Source organism: Podarcis liolepis (genome assembly GCF_965112155.1).
Source record: "Podarcis liolepis genome assembly, chromosome: 1".
In the NCBI taxonomy this organism is placed as follows: domain Eukaryota; kingdom Metazoa; phylum Chordata; class Lepidosauria; order Squamata; family Lacertidae; genus Podarcis; species Podarcis liolepis.
Window position 1 is genome coordinate 8,166,453 of NC_139554.1, and position 18,753 is coordinate 8,185,205.

Below are 18,753 nucleotides of genomic sequence, written 5' to 3' on the forward strand. Positions count from 1 at the left end.
ATGGGCTCTATGAGGTCATGAGTACATTACCCTCTTTTACTTACCTTCTGTGAGGTCACCCCCTCTGTACCTGCTGGGCTGCTGATAGCCTCTCTAGGTCTGAGAGGCTGGTGGGAAGATCAGCCCACAGTATTTTAGAAATGTATAGGGAGCAAGTTCTGATGAGCAATGGGAATGCTCATCAGATTTGCAGATGGCACCAAACTGGGAGGGTAGCTAATGCCACAGCAAAAAGAATCAGAATTTAGGGTTGCCATTTGTCCTCTTTTTCCAGGACACGTCCTCTTTTTCATGGGCAGAGTCATCATAGCGATCCATAGTTAAAAGCAGAAGTCAACAAATGTGTCCTCTTTTTTGCAACCCAACATTGAGCCCCAGCTAACAAAATGAATTTCAACGGGGGCAAATGTCAGGTTCTGCACTTAGGAAGAAAGAACAAGATACACAAATATAGGATGGGGGGCACCTAGTTTATTGGCAGTACATGTGAAAAGGATCTAGGGGTTTTGGTGGACCACACACTGAACATGAGTCAATAGTGTGATGCAGCAGCAAAGCTAATGCTATTGTTTAACCCTCAGAATGAATAAATGCTAGGATTTTGATTGATTGGGATATGGATTAAAATACAAACAGCAGAGCTGTTCCAGACAGAGAATTCCTGGGCCTGCTTATGGAAATAAACCTCGCTGACCTACAGCTATCAAGAGTACAATAGGAGCCATTAACAATGCAAGGGAACTTCCCTTTTGCCCCTAAAGGTAAAGGAACCCTGGCAGTTATGTCCAGTTGCGGATGACTCTGGGGATGCGGCACTCATCTCGCTTTACTGGCCGAGGGAGGTGACATTTGTCCGCAGACAGTTTTTCCAGGTCATGCGGCCAGCATGACTAAGCCGCTGCTGGTGAAACCAGAGCAGTGCACGGAAATGCCATTTACCTTCCTGCCAGAGGGGTACCTATTTATCTACTTGCACTTTGACGTGCTTTCGAACTGCTAGGTTGGCAGGAGCTGGGACCGAGCAATGGGAGCTCACCCCGTCACAGGGTTTCGAACCACGCCCCTAGGCGTGAACAAACTCTGGGGATTTGGGAGGTTGCCAGGGAGCCTGCTCTGGGAGAGGGCAAGGGGTTTCTGGGAGAAAGAAGGTGGAGGGGGAAGGAGAGATCCATCTTGGAGAGAGAGGCAGAAGGATGCCTGCACTGCTGCCTCTTGAACTGACCATGCCGTAAGATCTGGACTCCTTCCATGCAGACTGAAGATATAAATAGCTCCATAAACTCTATTTCTTAAAGTACAACAGTTTCCTCCGTGTCTTCGGTTCTCTAAAGCGACTCTTGAAGCATAGTGCCCAGATCATGGGAAGTAATAAATGTATCAAGAGATCAAGAATCTAGAAGCCAAGCCTGATGAGGAACGGTTGAAGGAGCTGGGTGTGTTTATTCTGAACAGGAGGAGATATGAGAGCCATCTTCACATTCAGGAGGAGCCAGCCATTTAACTATGCTCAACAGAGAGGATACCCAGCCGTCTGCCAGCAAATATGGAGGGGGCTGAAGACCCTTCTGCCCCTAGAAGTTGGGACGTCTGTCCTAAATCCCGTCAGCTGACAGACCATAGAAAACAGCTGACCTAAATCAAGTCAGATCATTGGCTCATCTAACTGAGCATCACCTACACTGGCTGGCAGAAGTTCTCCAGGTTTTTTTAGTCTGGAACATTTAGCATTTAAAGCATATTTCCTGCCACTGAACTGCGACCCTTCCTCATCTCTTGAGTAAAGCAGGATGTAAGCGACCCTAACTGCAAGAAGCTGAGCTCTGTTCTTTGGGATGTGTCGCCGTTGCTTTCCTTCCTCCTCATGATTGAGAGGAGGGATTCAACAGAGAAATGCCCACCCAAAGGGGTTTGCTAAAACCCTGTGTGAAGGACACAGCTTTGCTTCAGTTTTGCCATTGCCTCTACCTTATGATCATCAGGCTCTGTGCCTCAACCCTTGCGGAAACAGCAAGAAATCACAAAAAATGGAGTGTAGTAGGAGAGCTGGGGGGGGGAATCACATCTGGCAACAAATGTGCCCCTTTGGTTATAGCTTTGCTCCTAGAGCATAATATACATCAGGAGGCTTCGTTTGGTCAGAATTGAATATACACCTCCAGAGTTGATGCTAAATACATTGCTCCTGGCAAATGAGCCACCCTAGCCACTAGAAGGCTGTGAAAATTTGTGTCCTGGCCTTTTAAGACTTGTCTACCCATGTAACAATCTGAAACCCAAGGGTTGCCACATGTGAAATATATTGGCATATTATTTTCAGCTGTCCATTCCCACTAATGAAAATAGTGCTGTGCTGTACTCTTAAGAACATCATCGACACCCCAAGATGGCTTGCTTCCCCATTCTGTTTCCAGGGAAGGCAACAAGGAACCTCGCAGCGCCTTAACAGCATGAAACAAGGTGTGGTGGTGGTCTGATTGATCTCAGGGTTCCCCACTCCAGCTGCTGGGTCCCTGGTTGTGAGGCTGCATCCATGTCATACATTTAAAGCACACTGCTTCCCTCAAGGGGTCCTGGGAACTGTAGTCTGCCTCTGGCAGAGCTACAGTTTTGGTGTACACCTTCCAGAAGCCCAGCAAGCAGATCTGAAAAACAGAATTTCATAGTACAATCCTATTAATATTTACTCAGAAGGAAGCACTCTTTGTTTTCGCCCAAAGTAAATGTGCATTGGATTGCTTGGCAGCCTTAAGGCTGCGCCGTTTTACTCAGAAGTGACTCCCACTAAATACCTAGAATGAAGATTGGGTGTCTGTGGCCCTCCAAACTTCCTTGGGCTCTGACTCTCATCTGCCCCAGATCAGAAGAATCTTTATTTGCGTCAACCACTAGCCATAGCAATAAATTAAAATAAGATAAAAAGTACTGAAGCTAGAAGTAAAAACGTAACTATACAAAATTCATTTTGGAGGTTCACATTAATAATCAAATAACCAGTCAAAGGTCAACGATGGTGGGAGTTGTAGTTGAAGAACACCTGAAATTGTGTTCAGGATCGTATGACAAATACTGTGGAGAAAGTTAGCTACTTTGGTGAAGTAAAAGCTCCTTTAAAAAGAGGAGAGTGCAAAATATGGTCTGAAGCTCAACATCAAAAAAACGAAGATCATGGCAACTGGTCCCATCACCTCCTGGCAAATAGAAGGGGAAGAAATGGAGGCAGTGAGAGATTTTACTTTCTTGGGCTCCATGATCACTGCAGATGGTGACAGCAGCCATGAAATTAAAAGACGCCTGCTTCTTGGGAGAAAAGCCATGACAAACCTAGACAGCATCTTAAAAAACAAAGACATCACCTTGCCAACAAAGGTCTGTATAGTAAAAGCTATGGTTTTCCCAGTAGTGATGTATGGAAGTGAAAGCTGGACCATAAAGAAGGCTGATCACTGAAGAATTGATGCTTTTGAATTATGGTGCTGGAGGAGACTCTTGAGAGTCCCATGGGCTGCAAGAAGATCAAACCTCTCCATTCTGAAGGAAATCAGCCCTGAGTGCTCACTGGAAGAACGGATCGTGAAGCTGAGGCTCCAATACTTTGGCCACCTCATGAGAAGAGAAGACTCCCTAGAAAAGACCCTGATGTTGGGAAAGATTGAGGGCACAATAAGAAGGGGTTGACAGAGGACGAGATGGTTGGATAGTGTTCTCGAAGCTACGAACATGAGTCTGACCAAACTGCGGGAGGCAGTGGAAGACAGAGGTGCCTGGAATGCTCTGGTCCATGGGGTCACGAAGAGTCGGACATGACTAAACAACAGGGAGATGGGGCAGAGAATGTGCAGTACCTGAGCTCAACAGCAGGTTGTAGCATTTAACCATGAAGACTCCCAGTTGCAGAAAAGTGTTCTGTGCAGAAATATGACAGACACTAGTCTTAGCACTTTGTTCTGTTCTGCTTTGCAATGAGCCTCTGTCAGGCTTTATTATGGCAACACCTTCCAGAGATCAAAATATAAAACTTAAAAGATTGCAATGTTTTATACCAAACTCGAAATATGTGGTAGTTGAGGTGTGATGGAGGGAAGTGGTGGGGCGTGGTGATGGGTAGTCACAGGGGTGGGAATGACTTTTGTTCGTGTAAAGACTCATTTATTTTTGCCTATCTATGTATTTCATTTTCTTTCATTTTCTTTTTTTTCTTTCTGTAACATCAAAATTAAATAAAACAAACAAACAAACAGTAAATATGTTACAAACACAATATTCAGTTATAATAATTCAAGGAATAGAATAGAAAATAAAAAGGATGAAACAGATTTTTTTTTAATATGCTAATAAGCCAGGTAAATTACTGGCATGGCAGTTAAGGAGAAAACAGCATAAATTTAATTAATAAATTAAATGTAGTGGGGAAAGTAAAAGATAACACTGGTCAACAACAAAGTTGTTGTCTGCGTTTTTTCAGCTGATTTAGGATGAATCTGATGCACTGAATCCAAAAATCACATTGGTTTTGCTCAATCAGGTCAAGTTTTTGAGCTATGGCCACATGTCTTTTTTTACGTTTTTGTTCACATGTACGCTTGTGTGGAGCATTTTAGAAGAAGTTGGTAGGGGTAAAATGCCTTGTCAAATAATTGTTTTGATTGGAAATGATTATTTTAATGACAAGAAGTATTCAGGTCCGATAGTTCTGGGTGATTACGTCGAAAAGGGATCAGTTTGAAGTCATAAAACCTCGAAATCTCCCATAAATTGGTCCAGCAAAGCATAAAGTTGGGGGATCAAAACTAAGTTAATGGGGCAGCCACCCCACGAAGTATCCTGATCTTCAATCAGCACGTCGTCCTGTAGCTCATTGTGATGAAATTCCAGTGCCTATCTTCGGAGAACTTCCTGACATTAGTGACGAAGATGCCTACAGTGTTGAAGGACATGAAGAAGAAGTGGTTCTTGAAGATGATGCTCCACATCCATTTTCCCAAAAGGAGTTGAATGATCTAGTTCGCGACCTCAGCTTGTCAAAGGACTCTGCCGAACTGTTGGCATCCAGATTGAAGGGAAAAAACCTCCTCTCTGACAGTGCTCACATCAGCTTCTTGAGCAACAGGCATCAAGAGTACCTCCGTTTTTTCTCGGAAGAGAAGGACTTGGTGTACTGTGCAGATATTGCGCAGCTTCTGCTCAAGCTTGGAGTGCCACAGTACGAACCCAAAGATTGGAGACTGTTCATTGACAGCAGCAAGCGATCACTGAAATGTGTTCTGCTACACAACGGCAACCAGTTTGCCTCTATACCCCTGGCTCACTCGAGTACACTGAAGGAGAACTATGAAGCGGTGAAGTATGTGCTGGAGAAAATTGGTTATGATCAGCATAAGTGGTTTATTTGTGTTGACCTGAAGATGGTGAACTTTTTGTTGGGACAACAGTCTGGCTTCACCAAGTACCCATGTTTTCTGTGCATGTGGGATAGTAGGGACCGTGTTCAGCATTACACGAAGAAGGACTGGCCTGTGCGGGAGGAATTGGTGCCTTGCAAAGAAAGGAACGTCATCAATGACCCTCTGGTGGACAGAGACAGAATACTCTTCCCACCGCTGCACATCAAGCTCGGCTTAATCAAGCAGTTCACCAAGGCTCTGGACAAGGATGGTGACTGCTTCATTTACTTGTGCCAGGCTTTTCCAGGATTGACCATGGAGAAGTTGAAAGCTGGCATCTTTGACGGTCCTCAGATCCGTCAGCTCATCAGAGATCCAGAGTTCGGAAATTCAATGAACGAAGTGGAACTGGAAGCGTGGAAGGCATTTGTTCTGGTAGTGAAGAACTTTCTTGGCAACAATAAGGCCAGAAACTATGCAGAACTTGTCAACAACATGCTGACTGCTTTCAGAAACCTGGGCTGCAACATGAGCGTCAAGATGCACTACCTATTTTCACATATGGACCGGTTTCCTGAGAACCTGGGTTCAATGAGTGACGAGCAGGGGGAGAGATTCCATCAGGACATGAAAGAGATGGAGACCAGGTATCAGGGTCGCTGGGACACAGTCATGATGGCTAACTACTGTTGGACTCTGAAGAGAGACCTCCATGCTGCTGAGCATTCCAGGAGTTCCAAGAAACAGAAGTTCAAGCCCTGAAGTTTGAAAAATGGTGAAGCAACATGCAATTTACGTGTACTTACCTTTATCAATGCCCACCATTCAGTTTACAGAAAACCTGACCTGATGGAGAGAAACGGATGCCATTTCCTGATTCAGCAGTGCAAAAATACCCTAAATCAGTTGTAGAAATCTAGACAACATTCAAAAAGTAAAAAATTGTTGCCCAGTGTAATCCGAAAGATGCACAAAGGCAATTTGTAAGATATTATACAGAACTGTACCGAGCGAGTTCTGAAAATAAAGAGAAAATTAAAGAATATTTAAAACAAAAAAAATCCAAAAGAAAAAATAGATTTTCTAAATGCACCATTATTGAGATAGGAGGTACAAGAGGCAATTACAGAAGCTAAAATAGTTAAAACGCCAGGGCTAGATGGACTGTCAGCAAAGTACTATTAAAAAATTGCAGGACCTACTGGTACAGCCACTTAAATAGTTAATGAATGAGATACCAGTGACTGGGGAAACACCAGAGTTCTGAAAAGAGGCCTATATCACATTGATTCTGTAGAAAAATGCTGGCTCACTTTTAGTTAAAAATTATAGGCCAATTTCTTTTTTAAATAATAATTATAAATTATCTGCCAACATGCTAACCAAATGAAGAGGGTTTTAGTGGACTTAATTCATCAAGATCAAGCAGATTTCTTGCCAGGCCACCAGATGAAAGATAATATAAGAAATATCATTGATATCATAGACTATCTAGAGGTCAGGAATGAGAAACAAGCAGCTTTAACATTCATAGATGCAGAAAAGGCCTTTGATAATATTTAATTGGCTTTTATGAAGAAGAAGATAGAAATGATGAACTTCAGGGAGGCTTTTGGTAGAGGTATGGAGACAATTTACTCAGACCAACAAACTATGCTGATTGTGAATAATAAGATTACGGAAAAATGTAAAATAATGAAAAGGACAAGGCAAGGGTGCCCCCTGTCACCATTATTATTTATTTTGGTGATAGAGACCTTAGCCAGAAAAATATGATTATCTTCCTTATGGTGTGTTTCATCTCCTTTCATTGGTTTGAGTCCTTCCCTCCAGATCAGGCGAAAGCAAGCATGCTCCCTCTTCCATGTGACAGCCCTTGAGATAGTTGAAGACAGCTCTCATATCTCTCCCAGTTCCCTCTTTTCCAGAATAAAAATGCCCAACTCCTTCAACCACTCCTCATAAGGCTTGGTTTCCAGACCCTTGCTCATCTTGGTTCTTCTCCTCTGCACACATTCCAGTTTTGAGAATCCAGTTAAGACCCCCCCTTTCTCTCCTTGTTGCTAAAATAATTATCAAAGCACAATATATATTTTGTAATGAAGAGGCATTATAATCCAATGCAGAAAACCCAGCTATTTCACAGTTTATTAGGAATTGCTTTAACTTATAGACCAGCTAGCCAGTTTTTAAGGAATCAGTTGAATGTCACAATGCCATATAACTATAAAGAGCTCAGGGGAGGTTCTTGAGTATAGCTGATTTTTATGTCCGTCTCCACCAGAATGCAAAGATAAATTCTCCTCCAGTGGAAATGTAGCAAACTGACGCCTTTTGGGCAGTGTTATTTTTGCCCGCTACTGTCTTTTTGTGAGCTTGCTTTTGGATCCACAGGTGCCAGTAATGATGATACCAGTTCAAACAACACAGTTATCCAGGCCAGACCCATGACGATCCAAAAGGATGCGATCGTCCGGTAGCCCGGAATATACGTCCTGTCATGCTTCCTCCCTGAAAACACAGAGAAAAGCAACAATAATGTGTGGGGAGGTGATTTAAGGACTCACCAATTCAGTTTATCTAAACTTTGTTAGCTCACATTCACACCATACATTTAAAAGACATTTCTACCACTGAATTGTGGGAAGATGAACACAGGAAACTGCCAATGTCTTTATAATTGCCTATTCGTGGCGGTTTGGGCTCATGATGATGTTTGAGCCTGTAAAGGCTTTGGTGTGGTTGCACTACCAAATTTCCAATCAGTGCACATCCTGTAACTTCCTGCTTAATAATAGTAATAACAATAATAATAATTTTATTTGTACCCCACCCATCTGACTGGGTTTCCCCAGCCACTCCCGGAGCATATATCAAAACATTATAAAACTACAACATTACAAACTTCCCTATACAGGGCTGCCTTCAGATGTCTTCTAAAGGTTGTGGCGTTCTTTATCTTCTTGACATCTTCCTGGTTCCTTGTAACCTCACTTCTTGCAGTGAGGGACCCACCACAGATGGACCTCAGTGTCTGGGCTGAACCATGGGGGTGGAGTTGCAGTTTCAACCAAGAAAAAGGTGCAAAATCACTGTCCAGTAAAACATATTGAGCATTTTCCTTTCTTTCATGTTTGATGCATCCAGCCCAACCCCCTGCAATGCAGGAATCTCAGCTAAAGCATCCATGGCAGATGGCCATCCAACCTCTGCTTAAAATCCCCCAGGGAAAGGGTCCACGACCTCTCATGGGAGTCTATTGCACAGCCGAACCGCTCTTTCTGTCTGAAAGGCCCTTGATCATCTTGGCTGACCTTCTCTGCACATGTTCCAACTTGTCAACAGCTTTCTTAAACTGTGGTGCCCAGAACTGGACACAGTATTCTAGGTGTGGTTTGACCAAGGCAGGATAGAGAAGTACTATTCTCTTGATCTGGACACTGTACTTCTGTTGATGCAGCCTAGAATACTGTTAGCCTTTTTTTGCTACTGCATCACACGCTTGACTCATTTTAAGCTTGTGGTCCACCAAGACCCCTAGGATCCTTTTCACATGTACTGCTAGTAAACCAGGTGTCCCCCATCCTGTATTTGTGCTGCTGGTTCTCCTTGACTGAGCGCAGAACCTTACATTTGTCCCTGATGAAATGCATTTGTTAGCTTGTGCCCAGTTCTCCAATCTGTTAAGGTCATTTTGAATTGATTCTGTCTTCTGTGGCATTAGCTACCTGTAATGATTCTAGGGGCTGCTCGTGCGTAAGCTTGTCCCAACCTCTGGCTGGGTTGCCTGAGTGAACCTTTCCTGTCCAGGCAGCCACTCGCCCGTGACTGTCTCAGTCGCTGGCAGAATCCGTCAGTGGGCGTTTCTTAAACTTCTTCCAGCAAAGAAGCTCTTTGATGCCAAGTCTCCTCCTACTCTCCCTGCGCAGAAGCCTTCTGTGCAAGGAGGGCGTAGGCAGCGGAGGACCCTTCCTCTCCCCGCTGGTCCCCGGCAAGGAGTCATGGGACCGCCTCGCCGATTCCCCCATCTGCCCCCCTTCTCCACTGGAGCTATGCTGATTCTCTTCCCCAGAAGACGGGCTGCCTCTCCCACTCCCGGGACGCTCTCTGGGATCCCTTTGGAGCTTGCTCTCTCCCTCGGACACTGATGACAGTTCCCTGACACTACCCCTCCGAGTTCAGTGTCAGCTGTACATTTGAGAAGCATCCTCTCAATTCATTCAACCAAGCATTTATAAAGACGTTGAACAACAACAGGCCCAGAACAGAACCCAGTGGCACCCTACTTGTCACTGAACTGAGCTTTCATATTTTTCAGTAGAACAGATTGGTTCCCACTAATACCTTGAGGCCACAGATGACCTAGCTTTATCTCTAAAACCAGTTAAGCTCACAATATGAAAGTATTTTGAAAGCCTTACCTATTAGATAGTCTCCAAAACCAATGGTGCTGAGTGTAATAAATGTATAATAGACAGCTTCATAATAAGCCCAGCCCTCCATCCATTGAAAGAAGAATGATGGCAAAATAAGAAACATTAGAAGTCCCAGAACCACGAAGACGAAAATGTATTTTGCTGATTTCTGAAAGATAAAGCAAAAAAAGAAAAGAAAAGAGCAGCTTTGATGCAACAGAGCTCAGTTCTCTCGACCTTCAGCCATGCATAGGGATTTCGACTTCATTTGGAGCACAATACCCAGTTCTCTGTTCACATGCAATTGCTTGGCTCACATCTTCTCACTTGGAGCCTGCATTCTTTTCTCTTGGTTTGCTGTGTGGGTAACTTCCAATCTAGGAAGCTCCTTTTAAATTTCTCCAAGACAGGCTCCAGGAGAGGAGATGGTGGCTGGTTTGGCCACAAACGAAGGCATGGTTTGGCTTAGCATGTTGTCCAAACTCAGGCTCATTGTTTGTGCCTCCTCCAGACAAACCACAAGCTGTAAACAAAACAGAAACCTTCGTTTTAGAAAGAGGCAAGTATCTAAAAGCCGTGGTCTGTCGTAATCCTGTGTTAACATGGCAAACTTGATTTTCTAAACCTTGAAAAAAATGGTGACGATTCAATTTTTGTTCAGTTGTACGTTGTTGCATATACCCTCACACCCACGAACCCATGAGTTTCTCTCATTTCTGTTTGAAGGCAGAGCTCAAATTTGTCTTCCTCAATTATTTAGATCGCATCATGCACATGTCTAATTTATTCTTGTCTTCCTCCTAATATAAAAGCAGCTAATTATACAGTGGTACCTTGGGTTACGAACTTAATTCGTTCCGGAGATCCGTTCTTAACCCAAAACCATTCTTAACCTGAGGTACCACTTTAGCTAATGAGGCCTCCTGCTGTGAAATATAATAGATAAGAGAAGAGCCCTGCTGGAACAGGCAAGGGCCCATCGAGTTGAGGATCTTGTTCTCGTCGAAGCTGACCAGATGCCCACAGGAAACCTGCATACAGGATCTGAGTGCAGCAGCAGTCTATGTTGGCCTCAGTCTTGTGACTGCTAGATTAGAAACCATCTCTAGATAAAGTAACTGAATTACCTTGTTTTTTTTCCCATACACTTGCTCTGTACACCATTCAAAGATCCCTGAGACTAAAAAGCCAATATAGCTCAAGCAGATGAGGTAGAAGGGGATTCCAAAGAGAGCAAAAATAACACAAAAGATCTGACCTTCTTTCGTTCGGGGACAGAGGTATCCATAGCCTGTTGAAAGATTAAGAAAGAGTTGAAAAGGACATCAGCACCTGTCAATTTGCCAATTACCTTCAGATTTTTCAATTTTTCAAAATTTGTGATACAGTTATTGGATTAAAAAATGAATTACAAAATACTTATTTCTTTTGGGATAAATTATGAAATGTCTTTGGTGATGAAATAGGGCAAGGAAGGAGTATCTTAGATAGAAGAACCCCAATCGTGCCCAGATACCCCATAATAGCCCTAAAGGTAAGTCACCAGGGCATCTGCAGTGAGGAAAGAACAGAGTTCCTCCATTCGTTACCATCATGGCTAGAATCAGTTGCAATTCCCAAGTCCCTAAAGACTTTCAAGAATGCTCTAAGAATATGATTTCTCTCTCTCTCTCTCTCTCTCTCTCTCTCTCTCTCTCTGTTTCCTGTTTACTTTTTCTTTATATTGGTTTGTTTTTTATTGCATTGTATGTTGAAAAGTTTCAATAAATAAGCAACAGGCTCCATGTATCTGTAAGGAGCAGACTGAGTTGTTTTCAGCTGAGATCCTATGAAGATTTTGCCAAGCACCAGTAATAATTAGAGAACCAATTAGAAAACTAATAATATCTACTGATCCAAATTCACAAGTGGACAGAGCCAAGAAATGAAGCCTCCTGGGATACCTCAAGTTCAAAAGCTGAGAAACAGATAAGCCCTTTTCTTGGGTCTCAGAAGCTGCAGCTTTATGGCCTGAACTCAAAGTACAGATTAGTTTATCCCTAGCACAGTTGAATCAACTGTTTGTGCTTCACACCAGAAAGCTTCACTAGAGCTTTCCAAACTGTGTGTCGTGACACATTAGTGTGTGGGCTGCAGTGTTCAAGTGTGTCATGTGAATGCTAGAGAGGGGTTAGTTTAACCACCAGTTCACTAGCAAAAGTGAATTACTGTGTCACAATTTGAAGCATGTATAAAAAGTGTGTCACCAACATGAAAAGTTTTGAAAGCTCTGGATTAAACAGTGCTAACAGAGTATGTTCTCCCACTCATTCAGTGCATGGTTTTCTGCATTGAAGGCATTCATCCAGACAAAAAGGGTGTGTGGTTTCTTGTGTATTGTGTAGATTACTGGAAAGAAGTTGCAATCCTATGCAAATATATTGGGGAGCAAGTTCCACTGAATGCATAGGGTTGTGCTGAGAAAGACGGATTTGCATTGGGAGACTGGCATTGGGTCAGTTGCACTAGGTGGGATTTGAACTCGTTTCCTAGCCCAACCACTTTTCACAGGGTGGTTTTAATAATAGGTTGACCCCAGAAGGGTGGGGAATAAATAACTAATGAGGGAATGGTCTTGTTGGGCATACAATAAATGAACTATTTATTTGGCCAGAAAGGGCAAGACAAAAATGAGATGTGAAGGATGATGAAGGAGCAAAAGCAAAGCCTGCAGCTTTACACAATTTATCTGAGAGCAGTTGAATGCCCTGCATACTATATTCGTGAAGAAGCCAGAACCAAATGACAGTACCTACTGTGCATAACATAGTGCCCACGAAGAAGAAAGAATTAGCGAAATTCCAGCTGCCTTGTTTATCATGAGGTTTGGTTCCTACTGGATCTATTCCCATCTGAATAGCTGTTATCAGTTTCTGCAATTAAAGGCAAGGCTCAGTTTGAATATTCCAACAATAAGAATAGCCCCTCCTCTGATTATCACCAGATACTGCTAACCAAATCTCTATGCATTCACAAGGGACGTTCTTGTGGATCAGTCCAGCACGTTCTTCCCCTAGGGGCCAGCCCAATGCTCATGGGAAGCCCACAAACAGGACCTGAGCACAACAGCCCTCCCCTCACTTGTCACCCCCAGTAACTGGTAGGCATAGGGCTTATGCACACTCAACTTTTCCTCCACTCTTTCCAGGCAAAGGCCCACACTCCAAGGGGTGCTTGTTGTGGTTTGCACCAAGCTTTCCTAGTTGAGAGTGTTTGGGTTGTTGAGAGGGATGCAGCAGTTTCACCTTCAAAGCTTAGTGATAAAGTAAACTCCTTACACAAGACTTGAAGATGAGTCTTGACTTGTCAGGATGGCAACAAGGGCTTTTTTTTCAGCAGGAACTCTCTGAAACTCAGTTCTGGCACCTCTCAAGTAGGCGCCTTTGCCATTATAGGAGAAGGAGGGAGGTGTTCATGGTGAGTTCCGGGAACTTCCGATACCTCTTTTCCTAGAAAAGTAGCCTGATGACAACTGTATAACAAGCTGTATTGTTTATATCACAAGTTCAATACTAAGTGTTTCTCTCCCTTGAGTCCAAGAGAGGGTTTGGTCTTCTTGCTCCAAAAACACACTTTTGTAGCAATGCATATATTATTACCCCTTGGCTTGGCTGTCTTCATGAATTCTTCTGGACAGAGTCTACTTGGAGTATTGGCTCTTCCATATTCTCAGTCAACCAAACAACGGTGAGACGACATCATCTCCCACCCTCTGTTCTAAGGCACAAACACACTTTTCAAGGCAGTTAAACAGACAATGATTCAGCTTTCCTGTGACCTTGAACAGAGTCACCTGTTTTGCAGCTGCTATATGACGTATGTTAAATTATTCTTAAAGAAGGCTGATCGCCGAAGAATTGATGCTTTTGAGTTATGGTGCTAGAGGAGACTCTTGAGAGTCCCATGGACTGCAAGAAGATCAAACATATCCATTCTTAAGGAAATCAGCCCTGAGTGCTCACTGGAAGGACAAATCGTGAAGCTGAGGCTCCAATACTTTGGCCATCTCATGAGAAGAGAAGACTCCCTGGAAAAGACCCTGATGATGGGAAAGATGGAGGGCACAAGGAGAAGGGGATGACAGAGGACGAGATGGTTGGACAGTGTTCTCGAAGCTACAAACATGAGTCTGACCAAACTGCGGGATGCAGTGGAAGACAGGAGTGCCTGGCGTGCTCTGGTCCAGGGGGTCACGATTAAACGACTAAACAACAACAAATTATTCTTTGCAAAATATGTTTCCCATCGAATACAGTACAAATACTAACAAAAACCTGCTCTTTATAGCTGAATCAGAGTAAACGTCAATTTGGGTTTACAATGGATTGCCGTTAACAAGCTGGTTTTCACGAGGAAAGCCCCAGAGCAACGAAATGGTGCTCAGACACGGAGCTTTAAATCATGGCCATGCCTGGAAAGAGTGGAGGAAAGCTCAGTGTGGAGAAGCCCATGCTGCCTCCAACAGTGTTGGCAGAACACAGCCATAATGTCTAGTAGTCATTCCTTGTCTTATCCTCCAACAATCTGCCTAATCCTCCATGGGGATAAATTTCCACATGCAGAAGGAAGGGTGAGTCCTTATGGCTCTATGCTGGCCACTGATTCTGTCCCCACCTCAGTTCTCACCTCCTAAACTGTATTCACCCCTTATATATTTTCTGACCTCCTAACCTCTGGAGTCATGCCACGGTCATCCCTTTCAGTCTTGCTGAAGCAATGCCTTACCTGTATGAAATAATCCACCTCTTCTGGGCTGAGATTGGGGTAGTTCGAAAAAAATTCCTCTTTCAGGCGAAAAATTTCCTCTTTTACAAATTTGTGGTGATCATTCTCCAGAATCTCGAAGACGAAGGAACCCATCACCACGTACGTCATGAAGCCAGCCAGCAGTAGGGTGCCCTGAACCCTATTCACACGCATGTTGTTCTGTGTGAGAATGAGTGCCACAGAAGAAGCAGACACAAGAACAACTATAGTTTAGTCAGCAAGTCCATATTTTTCTTGACCCAGACTCAAGCGTACAGCCCCATAGCTGGGCACTCTCCATAGCTGGGCCCAAGCTAACCAAATGAATATCAACAGGGAAGGTTCTGTACTTAGGCAGGAAGAACCAGATGCACAAATAGAAGATGGGGGACACATGGCTAAATAGCAGTACATGTGAACAGGATGCAGGGGTCTTGGTGGACCACAAGCTGAATATGAGTCAACAGTGTGATATTAATACCATGAGATTTATCTAAATTAGCCTCATTAAACATCAACAAAATATATCATGAGGTATCAGTGGATACCGACAAATGGCAGTCATTGAACCTGACTCTGTGGGGGAAAGTCAGTGCTCTTAAAATGAACATAATAGCTAGACTAGTTTATATCTTAAGAGGAATTCCAACTCACATACCAAGAAATGGTTGTAAGGAAGAGGTGGATGAATTTTGGTATATTAATGTTAGACCAGATGATAAACAAAGAGGCTGTATTTTATATATATTCTGTTTTAGGAGACAGATACAGATTACCTACAAATGCTCAATGGCAATATCTCCAGATTGATTAATTCTCATTGCAACAAAAAAGGGCCATCAACAAATATAAATCTCTGTTACTAGCAAACCATTTGATATACAGGTATTGAGGGAGGGATGGAATAAAGAATTAGGAACCTCAGTTTCGAGCTCACAGTGGGAAACTCTTTTAATTGCTTTAACAGGGGATCTCTGGACCTTAAATTGAGGTTCATACAACAAAAAATAATATTTTGAATATACTGGACCCTTTTACGTTTGTTTAAAAAAGGGCTATCCAAGGTATCTAACTGTTGGAGGTGCAATCAGTACAATGTTTTCCCAAAACCTATGTGTTTTTCATTGTCCTATATTGAAAGATTTTAGGCAGATGGTAACAGAAACTATCAACAGAACTGTACGGAATAATCTGACATTTACAGTGCAAAATGTCCTTTTGAATTGTATACCCAGCACATGGAACCTTACAAAAGGACAATATGACTTTGCCTTCTACATGGTTAAAAAAAATTGTCTCTAGAAAATGATTTCAAGGAAGGTCTCAGATGACAAAACCATATGTGAATATGATGCTTGAAAAACTAGAAAAAAGGAGTATTTTGAAAAATGTGTTGTATAGGTGTCTGAAATAAAAGATTATACTGACTGTGAAAAAACAACACTGCTTCAATGACTTCTCGGGAAAGTCGTTTGGAGTGTTAGGACACTGCATGTCAAAATGCATTTTCTCTTTCTGGGTTTGGTTTGGGGTTTTTTAAGAAATACAGTTCATTGGGAAACATGGAGGGAGAAAACCAGGAGGTTTTGTCATGGTGGAGCTAATGTGTTTTCCCACATCCATATCCAGCCCAGGGGTCATTTGGAGGAGGGAATTGAAAGGAGGGGAGAGGTCTTTGCTTGGCTCCTCACTCACCCTGACAGAGTCATTCGAGTCCAATTCTTCTTAAATGATCCACTTCACCTTCCAATATCTGATGGGAGAGTCTCAGTGCTTCCCTTTCACTGGGTAGCTATTTGTTAGGAGCAGTTAACACACACACACCGTGGACTCTATGAGGTCATGTGTATATTACTCTCTTTTGTGGACTGGCTTACCTGGTCCTCTGTGAGGTCACCCCCTCTGTACCTGCTGTGCTGCTGAAAGCCTCCAACCTGAGAGGCTGGTAGGAAGATCAGACCACAATATTTTAGAAATGTACAGGGAGCAAGCTTGATCTATTTTTACGTCCAGCAATGGGAATGCTCATCAGATTGGCAGATGGCACGAAACTGGGAGGGGTAGCTAATGCTGCAGAAGAAAGAATCAGGATTGGGGGTGCCATTTGTCCTCTTTTTCCAGGACACGACCTCTATTTCATGAGCAATGTCATCATAGCGATCCATAGTTAAAAGCATAAGTTGGCAAATGTGTCCTCTTTTTTGCAACCCTACATTGAGCCCCAGCTAACAAAATGAATTTCAATAGGGACAAATTTTTGGTTCTGAACTTAGGAAGGAAGAACAAGATACACAAATATGGGGGACACCTGGTTTACTAGCAGTACATGCGAAAAGGAACTAGGAGTTTTGGTGGACCACACGCGAAACATGAGTCAATTGTGTGATGCATCAGCAAAGCTAATGCTATTGTTAAGCCCTCGGAATGAATAAATGCTAGGATTTTGATTAATTGGGATATGGATTAAAACATAAACTGCAGAGCTGTTCCAGACAGGGAATTCCTGGGCCTGCTTATTGAAATCAACCTGGCTGACATAGGCTATCAAGAGTACAATAGGGGCCATTAACAATGGAAGGTGTTGTAAACAAAATTTGCCCTTTTCCCTTATGGGGTATCCAAGAGCCCATATAGAGTCCTTACATAGGTTCCCTATTGGTAGGAGAGAATAACAGAGGCCAACCAGAGAATATTGAGAAGCAAAGCAACAAGTAAGCTTGATCATTATTGATCTGTTGAAACAGGGTACTCCCCTCACCCGCAGGAGAGAGGAGGGACCCCAAAAAATGGTGTGCAAGGCCTTATAAAGACTTTTGAAATTGCCACCCTGTAGATCAAGACCACCCCCAGAAACATCATACATACATCACAGAAGGGGTGTAACCTAAGACCACCCCTCAGATACCTCATACCTACATCAAAGAAAAGGCGGTCGAAATTTGAATGTTGTTTTTCTCCTGTCGTTGTTTATCTCCTGTCTGCCAGGTTACTTGATTGGATTTCCTGGGGAGCCTGGCCATTCTTTTGTAATGATAAATACTTAGTTCCTGGGCCAAGTCACAGGCTCACACCCTATTCATATATTAAATGTGCCCTTAAGACAGGATTTGTGAGGAAAGAGACAATGGGAGGCTTCCCACTTTGACCTTGCAGAGAAAACATTTGCTCACTTTAGGAATCAAAATGGTTCCAGGTCGGTCTTCCTGTGCTGATCTATGTACGGGCTTGGTTGGTACGTTTATGAACATTACCGTATATCTAAGACCATAAAATTCCTATCACAATATTGTAGCACTATGGCGGTGTGAGACCAGAGGAGTTACACCCCTTCTGTGATGTATGTATGTGCCAAATGTCCCAATGGTCTGACTCTGTGTAAGGCAGCTGCCCATGTTCCTATTAGGATATTTCCGTTCCACCTTAAAAGGGAGCAGGCTTTGTGAGTCAGAGTCTGCGTATTTCCTGTTTCACAGGATGTTTCTGTTGTGTCTTTTGTTTTCGCTCTCTGTGTCTGGAGACACTGAAGCAGGCAGTCATGTTTTTTTTGTTCTGATCAACGCTGAATAAAACTTGTAAATAATGCTCTCCTGAGTGCGACTTTTGCTGTGCATTATCTGCTGATAGAGTGTGCATGAGCTCTGGAATGTGGCAAGCTATTTCTGGAAGCTCATGTCGCTAATTGCTGATACTGTATCTACGGGAGATCGATGGATCGTCCGGCAGCCGGCTTGGGGGCCATGATGGACTTTGTCTCCCTGGCAGTATCCCAACAACAGGTTATGGGCCCAGATTCACGGCACTTACAGGAGAGTAAGATTGCGACGGACTGCTGAGAGGTATGTGGAGGGAAAGCGAAAGTGAGGCTTTTCGTTGCCGCGGCAGAGTCTCTTTGATGTCCGGCTGGCCTAATTGGTCTGGGAGCTGCACCAAGCAAGCTTCGTGATTTATGGCTGCCGAGATAAGGAGTCTCTGAAGTGAAAAAGACTCACAGCTCAAGTGAATAGCTGAAATGGAGTTTTTCCAAGCTTCTGAAGCTAGAGAGTGCCCAAAGTTAAATCGGCACAATTATGAGACCTGGGCAAAATGGTGTGAAAGTTTGCTGCGTCAGTTTGACAAAATTAGAAACAGAATTGTTAGAACCCAATGTTAAGAATTTGTCAAGAATGTATAAT

The 18,753-nt window shown here is 43.2% G+C and overlaps 1 protein-coding gene across 1 annotated transcript; it reads right to left on the reverse strand.

The window, feature by feature from the left end:
* Nucleotides 1-7,392: 7,392 nt before the first annotated feature.
* On the reverse strand, nt 7,393-16,655 carry LOC310714640 (potassium channel, subfamily K, member 16-like). The gene is made up of 6 exons (XM_083520162.1): nt 16,277-16,655; nt 14,561-14,761; nt 12,588-12,708; nt 10,924-11,087; nt 9,803-9,965; nt 7,393-7,892 (listed from the first exon to the last, which is right to left on the reverse strand). The coding sequence occupies exons 2-6, from the start codon at nt 14,753-14,755 to the stop codon at nt 7,726-7,728; spliced, it is 810 nt and encodes a 269-aa protein (XP_083376288.1). The 5' UTR covers nt 14,756-14,761; nt 16,277-16,655; the 3' UTR covers nt 7,393-7,725.
* Nucleotides 16,656-18,753: the final 2,098 nt, after the last annotated feature.